This window comes from Sebastes umbrosus, chromosome 6, assembly GCF_015220745.1.
Source record: "Sebastes umbrosus isolate fSebUmb1 chromosome 6, fSebUmb1.pri, whole genome shotgun sequence".
Lineage (NCBI taxonomy): Eukaryota > Metazoa > Chordata > Actinopteri > Perciformes > Sebastidae > Sebastes > Sebastes umbrosus.
In genome coordinates, this window is record NC_051274.1 from 18228569 (window position 1) to 18241723 (window position 13155).

At 41.3% G+C, this 13155-nt stretch overlaps 1 protein-coding gene across 3 annotated transcripts in view; it reads left to right on the forward strand.

Annotated features, from left to right (window-relative positions):
- Positions 1-13155, forward strand: part of dock3 (dedicator of cytokinesis 3) — a 55600-nt gene continuing 42445 nt past the window's right edge. For 2 of the 3 annotated variants that reach the window (XM_037772847.1, XM_037772846.1), the window contains exons 1-4: positions 813-849; positions 7879-7962; positions 10734-10774; positions 12792-12847. In XM_037772847.1, the coding sequence (XP_037628775.1) occupies positions 813-849; positions 7879-7962; positions 10734-10774; positions 12792-12847 (218 nt within the window). Of the gene's footprint in view, positions 850-7878; positions 7963-10733; positions 10775-12791; positions 12848-13155 lie in introns of all 3 variants that reach the window. The other variant, XM_037772845.1, reaches the window with a different exon arrangement.

The window sequence follows — 13155 nt, forward strand, 5'->3', positions numbered from 1 at the left end:
GACAGAGAGAGAGAGAGAGAGAGAGAGAGAGAGAGATGGAGGAGAGAGAGAGGAAGAGAGAGAGAGAGGGGGCGCATATATTTGCAAATGCTTGACACATCAGTGTTGACAAAACGAGTCATGTGACGCGCATGAAGATGGCGCAGCTTATGGTATATTATTGCAGGTTTCTTCTCAGCGTTTTCTTGCAGCATCTCGACAGTTGATGAAACCGCGCAGCGATATGATCGCGACCTATTACCTGCTAATTACCTTCTAGCGATGGAGCCCGTTCACACTGTGCTGAGCAGCTTGTTGAGGACCAGATGGACTTGATTGGCTGAAAGAAAGAAAGAAAGAAAAACAAAAGAAATTAAATAAATAAATAAGCTTCGAGGAAAAAAAAAAAAAGGACTTGGTGGTTCCACTTGAAATGCGGCTGCAATAATAATAACACCTTTTTTTTTTTGTGGTGGAGAAACAGCTCACCGTGTGCGTGCGCGCCTTTCCTGCCTGCGTGAGTGTATGTGTGTTTGCGCGTGTGTGCGTTACATTAGGTGGACACGGAGACTGCATCAGACTGGAGACACACGCCGGGACATAATAGAGAGGAGATATCGAGGCTTTGATGGTCCTTCCTCTCTCCTCCTCCTCCTCCTCCATCCTGCACACACAGACAGACGAACAGGATCCTGATTCCGCTGGAGACATGTAGTCCTCATGTATACGAGCAGCCAGCACAGTTTGTAGCCTTCAGCTCTCATTTTTCAGCAGCATCATCTCACGATATCGACATAATGTGGCTTGCTCTACCGGAGGGAGAATAACCAAATATGTGGATACCAACAGAAGAGGAGAAGATCGGAGTTGGTGAGTCAATTTATTGCTATTTTTATTAACCTTTATTTCTTGCTTTTTTAATTGAGTGTTGATGGCAGATTTTCCCACGAGAAACACCCAATTTCTGTTCATCGACACCCCGCATTGCCTACACCAGCCCATTTTCTGCTCTCTTATTATGCCCATTACACCCAATGAAAAACACATCCACTTCTCTAATGGCTGATATATCCACGGCCAGTGACTGCATAGAGAGGGGAAATTGCGTGGGATGATACAGCCTACAACCCACACCACCTTAAAGATGCTATCGCAGTCTGTACACAACCGCAGGCGGTGCTTTAAATCAGGCTGCTGCTCTGTAGTTGTGTGGTTTTAGTAAAAAAAAAAAAAAAAAAAAAAAAAAAAAATGCGTCAGTGTTGCATTTTAGCTTTTTTCTTTTTATGAGCATATCTGGAGGAGGAGGAAGAGGAGGGGGGGGGAGAGAAAAAAGGCGATTCGTGTTGAAACCACGAGGGGGCATCGTGACTGCGTCCCTCCAACAGGTGTAGGCTGGAGTGAAGCTGGAGTCTACCTGTAGACAGAAAAACTGCCCTAATGCTGCTGCTGATGCTGCTGCTGCAAAAACAGCCACTGCACTGCACTACTTCTCCTCCCTGCATGCATGTGTGCACTTTGACCCTTGAGGAAGAGGTTGAAAGTGCAAGATCAGTATTTCTCCACTCAGATTAGCCTTTTATGAAAAAAAAAAAAAAAAAAAAAGCCAAAGCGAGCTGTTTGCAGGCTAGTAAGTAGAAGAGGCCATACGGTCATTACAAACCCCACAGCCACGACAAAATGATCCTATAGCGGGGTTTTCATTAGGGGGAATGAGTCATGTCCAGATGCTTTACAGCTTGTTACTTGCAGGGCTACTCATGCTGGCTTGCACATGATACTCCCCCCTCAACAAAAACACATACACACGCCCACACTTTGTTTGGAGACATTACATTTATGTCATGATCGTTTCATAAAGACTGCAAGATGAGAGCCCCAAAATGGTAAATCCACCATAATATTGGTATTGTAGTGTTCTGTGCAGTAATCTTATCGCATTCAGTTTGTTTGTATGTTCATCCACGCATCCATTTACCCACCATAGAATCACTGCAGTGCACATATACTGGGGTGTTTTTAACAGGGAAGAAGGTAGTTTTGTGTGGTTAAGCAACAGTTCAGCATCAGGCTGTAAGGAGTGACCTGGCGCTGTCCATGGTGCTGAAATGTGGACATGGTGCTGTCCATGGTGCTGAAATGTGGAGATGACGCTGTCCACAGTGGTTTAATGAGATGACGCTGTCCACGGTGCTGAAATGCGGGGAAGCAGAGCCACTGTGTACCTACACAGTACATACTGTACCTTGTAAAAGCAGCCCACATTACTCTGGTACAATACCCCCCTTCGCCTCAGATAACGTGTTAACATGCTAGGTTCAATACCTCTCTTGTAGATGAAGTCCACGCTGGTACGTTAACTGAACTCTATGTACGGGCCTTTTACAAAGCCTGGTATTAGTGGCACCATTTTGCACATTTTCACACATCTTCTTTGCTTATTTTGTTACTGTAGATTAGGCCTCACCAATACAATATGGAACCGAGATGTAGTCTGTCAGCAGTCAGCCAGGCTTTTCTCCTTGTCTCCTGTGTTGTCTTAACAGGCAACAGGAAACAGTTTGAGACCACCTCATGAAACGTTAATGCCTATCTTAGAATCGTTGCCTATTCATTATTTTGTTGGTTTATGCAGGAAGTAATATTAGCTTGTAAATCACTTGTAGAGTGGCGGCGAAGGCCTGGATTGAATGTAGTGTGGTGCTGCCCAGCTCTTTCCACTCTGGTAACTGCAAAATAATAATCATTTTAATCACCAATTAATCTATAGTTACTTGTTTTGCTCCTCGTTTAATAATTTAAAGCTAATTATGATGTTGTAAGTTTTATATATTTGGAATTTAATTAGATAAATTACATTTTTCAAAAAAATAACCACTAAATCAATTCTCAGTCCAATCTGCTTCAAATTTCTCTTATATGAGTCACAGATGGATTTTTCTCATATAAGCAGCAATATTGCAAGAATTTCTTTACACTTTTATTGGAGAGAGCTCTGACTGTAAGTCAGTACCTGCCCACATGAGAAAGAAAGTGAAATGAATCAGCCGGCTTTATCTGTGGCCACATGGACGCAAACTACTGTAGCGGTACATGAAATAATCAAGCAGACTAGGCCACCATTATCTGAAACGGACAGCTCTAGGATCAAACGTGTTCACGGCAGAACAAAAGATAGAGCTAATGTTCAAGTGAGAGTGGGATTAGAGAGATTAATGTAGCCCAAAGCATTTCTCCGTGGGTTTTAGCCATGGTGTTAGTGAGAAGTTGCTCAGCGTCATTTTGCTGAGCACTTCTTGGATTGCTCATTGGATGCTGAATCACAAGTTCATTAGTAGTGTAGGTTTTTGTACCTTATCAGCACCATAATACTTTGTGATAGTCATGTACATGTTTATGATGAGGACATCATCTCGCAGCTACACAGACCCCTGCAGCTGGGTAGCATGCCTAGATTTCTGTGACACTGACTTGGGATCAGATATGGTCCTCTGTGGCAGAAATCCCTACTGTAGGTTAGTAAGACTTCAGCGCAGTACTGTGTCTGAGTAAGCGAGTGTGCATTCAAGTCGTGCTGAACATCATGACTCAGTGGGCGAAGCCCGAAGACCGTTGTGTAAATTTTAACTTAGCTGGATCTGGGACAGGACTACTCAAGCTTGGTCTTCATACTCACAGTGCATTACTGGGAGTTCAGCTTCAGTTGTACCGGTCATGATTGAGACTGGACCTAAAAGGACAATAGAAACCAAAGGAAATAAGTTAATTTCAGTGCTGCAGTTTAGATGAGCACAGTGTCCTCTTTAATAAAATGTTTCTCAGTATAGTGATGCCATTAGCACTCAGTTGTTTTGAAAAATAATAGCAGACAATTCATAATCCATAATAGTGTTTACTGGCAGGTTTTTGATGACATCTCTCCTCTCTCTGCAGAATGTTTCTCCCCTGTGGGCCATTGTACAGTTAGATACTCTGTGTGTCTCTCACTGATTCTAATACAAGGTCATCAGGCCATGCATGCTGTGTTTGAAGCTTCACTATATTAGATATGGAGGAAAACATTTTTCAAGACATGGCAGCATGTAATAACATTTACACTGGAAGGTCTCGCTTCATTTGTTTTAAAAGAACATTATAGCTTACATATTGGATTTGGCTTGACTATAAAAATGACAGAGAATGGCAGGAAACAGGGAAGTGAAGTGTAGACAAGGGAATATAGGTCAAAGGTCACCGTCAAACAGAGTCTTAAATACCGTAGACTGGCTTTCTACAGAGTATGTAGTGAACACATTCTGTCATATTTGCTCATTTTTGACAACAAAGACATAGTTATGTGACTTCATTCAAAACTCTGAACAGTATTACAGTTTGCTGATATGATGCTGGTGTGTGATACAAGAAAAACCTCTCAACATTGTAGGCACAATATTTGTGGTACTACGACTCTCTATTTTAACACAGTGGAGAGCTCCGAATCGCCACATTTTTCTTGCAATCACAACATTTCAGCCCTTTTTACACGGCAACACTCCAGGATTCAATCAACAAGGTGAGGTGGAGGTTTTTAGTGTTCACTGCTATTAGGCTTTTTATCCTACACATCATGGCAGTGTGACAGAGGAAGAGCATTAGTGTCTCTCACTGGGGCTGCTTCAATGAGTTTAAAACATATTATATATACTTATCTCCAGTCTCCTGAGTCTAATGTTTATTTTAAACCATGACACTTGATCCTTGATACTCACTGGGTGATTTTCCTCCCATGATTCTCAGTATTAGGTGACCCGAGTGACACCATAGATAGTGTAAACTTCATGGCTTCAGTGTCATAACTTCTGCATCGTTAAATCCAGGAATATTGCTACTTTTGTCCTACAGGAGCTGGTGGTGGTAGTTATTAGGTGCTGTTATGGAAAATCAACTCCAGCTTCTGTTCTCACTTCACGCCAACACAGAGAACTGGATTCTTAAGAGACCGTTTTCAGACTGTAAAAATGTTCGGTGGATATCTGAAGAATAATTCAGAACAGGATATGGAGAATGCTGTGTGCTTTGAGTTTATATTTTGCCTCACAATACATAGTAATTATCTACTCTATTACTATGAATCTGTTTAGTTTATTAAATCTAAAACATTTAAAGTAAGCACACTTTTTTACTTTATGATGAAACCTGGTACAGTGTGTAGGATTTTGCGACATCTAGTAGTGTGGTTGCAGATGCAACCAACTGAGCACCCCAGCGATCACTCCTCCCTTTCCAAGATAATGTAATGTGAGCCGTCGAGCGCAAAACCGCACTAATGTCGTTCGCCTCGCTCAGAGGCCATCCTTACCATAATGACACTAATTTAGGAGCAACGGAAGTCAGACGGTGGCTGGCGGTACCACGGTTTTGCACTCTGCCGCTCACATTACCACAGTATGGTGGCCTTCAGGTAATGTAAAAACGTAAAAGGCTGTCTCTAGAGCCAGTGTTTGGTTTGTCTGTTCTGGGCTACTGTAGAAACATGGCGGAGCAACGGGCGGACTCCGGGAAGAGGACCCGCTCCCTATATAGATATGAAGGGCTCATTCTAAGCTAACAAAAACACAATGATTCTTAGTTTCAGGTGATTATACACTAATGAAAACATAGGTATGAATATTATATTCCATTTCTGTTAATAGATCCCCCTAAATATTACACACTGTTCCTTTAATTCTAATTTATTTATTTTAAAACTCGCTGTTTCTATAGTTTATGGTAGAATTATTCAGCTGTTTGCACGGCCTTGTTTTTGCTCTTTATGCATTTTCTAAGGCTGATAATTCTTTATAAGATGTCTTTGCATCTCTTTGCTGCCATTGATATTTTCACGTTGCTTTAACTGCAACTGTAAGAGCTGTAGCTTTTCAGAGCGTTGATAAATTCAGGTGTTGTACCCTGTGGTGTCACAGTGGGGGGGAATACAAGTTCTGACATCCCGAGGTCCCGAGCTGAGTGGTCCCCCTACGGAGTCTGTGTTTTTTTGTGTGGGCCTTATATTTAGTTTTCACTTTCACTTTTACCAGAAATGCTCTAAAACAATGATCGGATTCAACCTACAAAACCCCCAAAACAATTCTTAAAAAATACAATACTTTAACTGTTTTATTATCTGAGACCTGCCAGAAGATTAAAATATGACTATTATTTTTGTTTGTAGGCAAAACTTGCCCCAGTGGATAAGCGAGGAAAGTATGACTGCCTTTAAAAAAGCACACCAAACCCAAGACTTGATGCTAAATGATGTAGATGGTGTTTGAGTTATGGGTGATATATATTTGTCATGGAACAATAGAAGTGAGGTGAGGTAAGAGGAAAGTGGAGGACAGCAGGAGCCTCCTCCTGTGCTCAAGCCCCGTAATTCCTACCAGTGAGTTTCTGGTTACACAATAGCAGCCATAAGATGCCGTGTGGACTATGAATGCAACTAAATAGAGGGACAGTCTGGACTGATATACCGTTGCTTAGTAGAAATGTTGCCGTTGCCAACATTTTCCACTGCCTGACTGTCCCGTCAGTCCTTCCAACATCCTACGTTCAACATGTTGAAGTATAAAGATGATTTATTTTTTTTTTTTTGTGTGGATATGCTAATGCTCCGAAGCTTTTAGGCACAATGAAAGAGTGTTTACACAGCTTGGAGGTTTTGTGAGGGTGGACTATGAAAATATGAGCCTGCTTGATGCGCCCATCTCTCTCGAAACATGACAAGCTCATCTTGTTCTGACGTGGCCTCCGCTAAAGAGTTTTCAAATGGTATGAGTGCAGGTTTTGCAATTCAAATGAAATAGAGGCCATTAAAGAATAGCACTCTCAAATAGGAAATGCTCAGCCCCGGCTGGAAAAGGGCCTGAGGCAGACTGGAAAAGGTGACAAGGAGGCTCTTTGAGTCCATCCATCTATCTGACTCTTAATACATGCCCAATACGCTTGACTTGAACTCTAGTGCCATGCAGCATCCATAAGCTTTGCCATTTTAAAAGACCCAGATCACCGCAGCAGCTACAGTGAAGAAAGCCCTCCAGTTTGTAGATGATCTGTTGCCATAGTTACCCGAGCACAGGAACTGAGCACTCGTTACCCTCAAACAGGCGACGGAGCCGAGCCCAAGCCCCTCCTCCTCTTCCTCCCCCTCACTGGGTCCCCTGGCTAGTTCATTAGCATAATGATTCACACCAAACTCTCCTTGAAGGGCCACCATTTGTAGGTTTTTTAAAATCGTCAGTGGAGCCCTGTCATTATTAAACAAGTTTGTCCTTACTGAGTGTTGTATGTTACATAGATGCACAGATAAAAATATCCTATTGTGAAGGCCTTTACTGTGGCATCCATCCTCCTCAGGAATAATCATGTTCTTAATAAGAGTCACAAGATGTTTCTGTGTATGGTCAAAGACCGCATGGTGCTGCAAAAAGCAGGTGGCGTGGAAGATTTATGCAAATACCGACTTATGATAAAGCAGCGTTTACTACTTAGCAGTTTGTGTGGGCCCTATTTTGGGAGACAGTTCAATTAACTTAACATTGCAGGAAAATCAGGCCGCTTAAGAATTAATTGCCTATTAAAATGACTACCCACTTCAGGGTGGGAGCTTGTTTACAGTTTGCTAAGCAGTGGTTCCTGTGTGACACTGAGTTTAGGTGTTTGCATTAAACAGCTTATTAAAAGCCCGCTACAACCCCAAAACACATGCTGTGTGGAGACACAACAGTGTAGAGGAGGCACCTCGCTTAATCAGAGGTCACAAAGATGAACCCGAGCATGGATTTGTATCTGTAATGTAATTTCACTTGACAGTCAACTACTATAATAAGGTCTAATATTTTTTTATTTGTTTTTATTTCATGATTGTTTTCTCTTTTTCCGCACAGTGATCTGCAACTTCCGGTCATCAATATGTCAGGCCCTGGTCCTGGAGATTGGGGAAACTGTACAGATTTTGGAGAAGAGCGAAGGTAAAAGCGATCAGATCTCCTATTACAATGCATGTGATAAACAGAGGCACGGTTATTGGGTTTAAATGATAGCAGTCCTGTACTGCAGAAAAGTGGACACTACTGTTGTGTGTTGGTCCTTATCACCCAGGGCCTCAATGTCCTCTTCAGTATTTTATCTGGGAATTTGTTTGTTTTTTAGCTACCTTGGGGAATCTAGGATATATTCTACAGTTATTTAAATTTGACTAATCTTAGGCCAAATAAATGAATAAATAATTTATGTATTCGTCCACCAGGACTTTATTCCTCGCAGGAGAGGGTTTTGAAACAGTATTTAGACCTTTTTGTAGGAAAATAAAACGTTAACACTTCATTTCACAAGTCCATAATTTGCTAATAAATTCCTGTTGAGAATTATATGCTGGTAGGTTTGTTGATTTACAGATGAATTTCCTCAAAGCTAGGCTAGTCAAAGCTAGGCTAGTCAAAACTACAGTAGGCTAGTCAAAGCTAGGCTAATCAAAGCTAGGCTAGTCAAAGCTAGAGTAGGCTAGTCAAAGCTATTCTAGTCAAAGCTAGACTAGTCAAAGCTACAGTAGGCTAGTCAAAGCTAGACTAGTCAAAGCTAGGCTAGTCAAAGCTACAGTAGGCTAGTCAAAGCTAGACTAGTCAAAGCTAGGCTAGTCAAAGCTACAGTAGGCTAGTCAAAGCTACTGTAGGCTAGTCAAAGCTAGACTAGTCAAAGCTAGGCTAGTCAAAGCTACAGTAGGCTAGTCAAAGCTACAGTAGGCTAGTCAAAGCTACTGTAGGCAAGTCAAAGCTAGACTAGTCAAAGCTAGGCTAGTCAAAGCTACAGTAGGCTAGTCAAAGCTACAGTAGGCTAGTCAAAGCTACTGTAGGCAAGTCAAAGCTAGGCTAGTCAAAGCTAGGCTAGTCAAAGCTACTGTGGGCTAGTCAAAGCTAGGCTAGTCAAAGCTACTGTAGGCTAGTCAAAGCTAGACTAGTCAAAGCTACAGTAGGCTAGTCAAAGCTAGACTAGTCAAAGCTACAGTTGGCTAGTCAAAGCTAGGCTAGTCAAAGCTAGAGTAGGCTAGTCAAAGCTACAGTAGGCTAGTCAAAGCTAGACTAGTCAAAGCTACAGTAGGCTAGTCAAAGCTAGGCTAGTCAAAGCTAGGCTAGTCAAAGCTAGGCTAGTCAAAGCTACAGTAGGATAGTCAAAGCTAGGCTAGTCAAAGCTACAGTAGGCTAGTCAAAGCTAGGCTAGTCAAAGCTAGGCTAGTCAAAGCTACAGTAGGCTAGTCAAAGCTAGACTAGTCAAAGCTACAGTAGGCTAGTCAAAGCTAGGCTAGTCAAAGCTAGGCTAGTCAAAGCTACAGTAGGATAGTCAAAGCTAGGCTAGTCAAAGCTACAGTAGGCTAGTCAAAGCTAGGCTAGTCAAAGCTACAGTAGGCTAGTCAAAGCTAGGCTAGTCAAAGCTAGGCTAGTCAAAGCTACAGTAGGCTAGTCAAAGCTAGGCTAGTCAAAGCTAGGCTAGTCAAAGCTACAGTAGGCTAGTCAAAGCTAGACTAGTCAAAGCTACAGTAGGCTAGTCAAAGCTAGGCTAGTCAAAGCTAGGCTAGTCAAAGCTACAGTAGGCTAGTCAAAGCTACTGTAGGCTAGTCAAAGCTAGGCTAGTCAAAGCTACAGTAGGCTAGTCAAAGCTGGGCTAGTCAAAGCTACAGTAGGCTAGTCAAAGCTAGGCTAGTCAAAGCTACAGTAGGCTAGTCAAAGCTACAGTAGGCTAGTCAAAGCTAGGCTAGTCAAAGCTACAGTAGGCTAGTCAAAGCTAGACTAGTCAAAGCTACAGTAGGCTAGTCAAAGCTAGGCTAGTTAAAGCTACAGTAGGCTAGTCAAAGCTAGGCTAGTCAAAGCTACAGTAGGCTAGTCAAAGCTAGGCTAGTCAAAGCTAGGCTAGTCAAAGCTAGGCTAGTCAAAGCTACAGTAGGCTAGTCAAAGCTAGGCTAGTCAAAGCTACAGTAGGCTAGTCAAAGCTAGGCTAGTCAAAGCTACAGTAGGATAGTCAAAGCTAGGCTAGTCAAAGCTACAGTAGGCTAGTCAAAGCTAGACTAGTCAAAGCTACAGTAGGATAGTCAAAGCTAGGATAGTCAAAGCTAGGCTAGTCAAAGCTACAGTAGGATAGTCAAAGCTAGGATAGTCAAAGCTAGGCTAGTCAAAGCTAGGATAGTCAAAGCTAGGCTAGTCAAAGCTACAGTAGGATAGTCAAAGCTACAGTAGGATAGTCAAAGCTAGGCTAGTCAAAGCTAGGCTAGTCAAAGCTAGGATAGTCAAAGCTAGGCTAGTCAAAGCTACAGTAGGCTAGTCAAAGCTACAGTAGGCTAGTCAAAGCTAGGCTAGTCAAAGCTAGGCTAGTCAAAGCTAGGATAGTCAAAGCTAGGCTAGTCAAAGCTAGGATAGTCAAAGCTAGGCTAGTCAAAGCTACAGTAGGCTAGTCAAAGCTACAGTAGGCTAGTCAAAGCTAGGTTAGTCAAAGCTAGGCTTTGGATTTTTAAAAATCGTGTTAGCTATTGTGTTAAAAGCGATGTTATAACAGATGAGAATGACATTCACATGGACATTTCAAGCACAAGTTGGTTTGAGGTGCAGTAGTAGGCTGGCACACTTGACCTTCAACTTCTTGTACCATGCATGATATACCAAACAAAATGGTGTAATGGCTCATACTGTATGCAAAAATGTGTTTCATTGTGGGGTAGTGAGGTTGTCTCATGTGTGCTTTGCTCTTCGTTTAGGTTGGTACAGAGGCTTTTCCACCAAGAAGCCTTCTATCAAGGTAATTATAACAGCATACACCAATTACTGGTTTGACATTGTGTTGATTCCTGCAGGCTGCATACAATATTCCTTATTTTAATTAATTCAGAGTGAATAATCACTAGACTCATATGCTACAAGAGAACAATTTGAATTGTAAATAAAACATCTACTGATGCAGCAGACTGTTGACTAAATAAATTGCTCGACAGAGGTCTTTATCTTATTTAATAAAGGTTAACTACAATTTTATTAAACACATGAAGAGCCACCAAAACATCTGTAGCGCTGGTTGCCTTGTATTAGAAAGTGGTCTCCACACAAAGGTTTTATCAGATACATTTTTGTGAATGATAATGTGATGCGAGAGATATGCATCCCAGAAATAACTTCGTCTAGACAACAAAGACTTTAATGACTGATTAACTTATTGAATAGAGAGCTTTGATTTGACAAAAATAGAAATCTCCTGACCTGTATTTTCCAGATGTGCTTTCATACAGACACCGTTTTAACCAAGTCATTCTGACTTCATAGCACAAAAGCACTAAATGTAGTGCCATCCTCAACAGACTAAAAAAAAAATTACACAGCAAATATGATGACAAGAAAAGTTAAAATATATAAAAGTGTGTATTGCATGTATGCACACCTTGGTATGAGGCACATGCCAGCTCTATCATTTCTTTTAAATTGTATTACGGCACTTAACAGATTATCAGAACATCATGGATCATGACTACCTCTGTGCTGTTCTCTCTCCTGTGCAGAAATCAAAATTGTGTTTTCCTTTCAGCCAGCAGATGGTGCAATTAGTGATCTGTAAAACCAGTCGTTTTTACCAAAAAATGCTATTTAAAAAGAAAAAAAAAATGTTGTTAAAAGAAAATAAAGTATTCTTCTGCAGGAGAGATGCAGCACATACTCGTTGTGTTGTTTTAGCTTTGATCAAAGCAGAAAGAAAGTTAAGATGGAGGTCAAGATGGAGATCCAAACCTCTCACGTCACAGTCTGTGCATGCAGCATCATCATGATAAATCCTACTCAGTAAGAAAAGACCATATGTGCAGAACACAGAATTAATATGACACCATCACTGCTGACAGAGATCAATACTCTGCACTGCAGTAAGTGGTTATTATATACGACCGACACATCTGCTTCCCATAGGATTGATTGTTCAGTAAATACTGCTTATAACAGACTCCATCCTTGATAACCTGCAGCAGAACTGGAGAGGCATTACTCAAAGTTGGAGTGTTTGCATATCCACAATACAAACAGTATCATCAGAAATACAAATACTAATAGATATATTATTTGACACATGAGAGCAGCAGTTTTTTTTGTTGCTATTTTGTATGTCTACCCTGCTTTAAACTGAAATGTCAAAAACTGAAGTGTTATGTGATGTGGCTGTAAGGTTTTAAAGAAAGCACAAAAGCTGTCCAGTCCTGGTAAATGTAGGTGTTAGTGGCTACATGCAGTCCTTCTCTACTCTCATCAGCTATTTACAGTTCTTACTAACACCCCTCCATTTTGTTATGTACTCTGCTGCCCACATTCAATCGCCCCCATACTCTCTCTCTGTGCTGAGAGAATTAGTTGTGCTCACTGTGGCCAATTCGTTCACATCTGGCAGATTAGAATAAGAAAGATGAACTGCAAGGGTGGCAGTTGGCACCACTCAGTCTCCCATGGCCTTCCCCTGCTAAGCCAAGCCACAATAGGGCTCCTGCACGTTGCTCTGCCTCTCGTCTCTGTAGTGTGTGCAAACAGCATCTTTTTTGTCAGCACACAGCAAAGCAGAAATTGTCCAGATAAATAATAAAGGAAGTGTGATCTTGCATTTCCTTCAACATATAATGTGGCGCCAGCAGAACTGTATAATCTCAACTCAAGACAGTTTAGGTTATTCTACCTAATAACACAAACACAACACAATACTGTACATCTTGGTTACATGTTGCAGGAGAAATAAGAACGTGATCCTGTCACACTCAGTAACATCTCTGCTCCTTCCTCTCTGTCCACAGGGTATTTTCCCAGTCAGCTATGTCCACTTGAAGAAATCTACAGTGACCAACAGAGGGTAAGTTGTATGATGAAGTGCTTTTATTTGAGCAATGCACAGCATCATAATTAGAGATGCACTTCTCCAACTTTTTTTTACATTTTTTATTTTGATTTATGTACCCCACCACCATATATCCATCAACATACGATAAAAAAAAAAAAAAAAGGTTGCCAGCGTCATCGAGAATGTTGGAAAGATCTATAAATTCACCTCCAGTAAGTAATACTCTTTGGTCAGTGGAGCAGTTACACATATATTTTTTTAGATTTGCAATTTTTGTTACATAAAGAACATACTGGCATATAGGGCAGTGTCAAAACTTC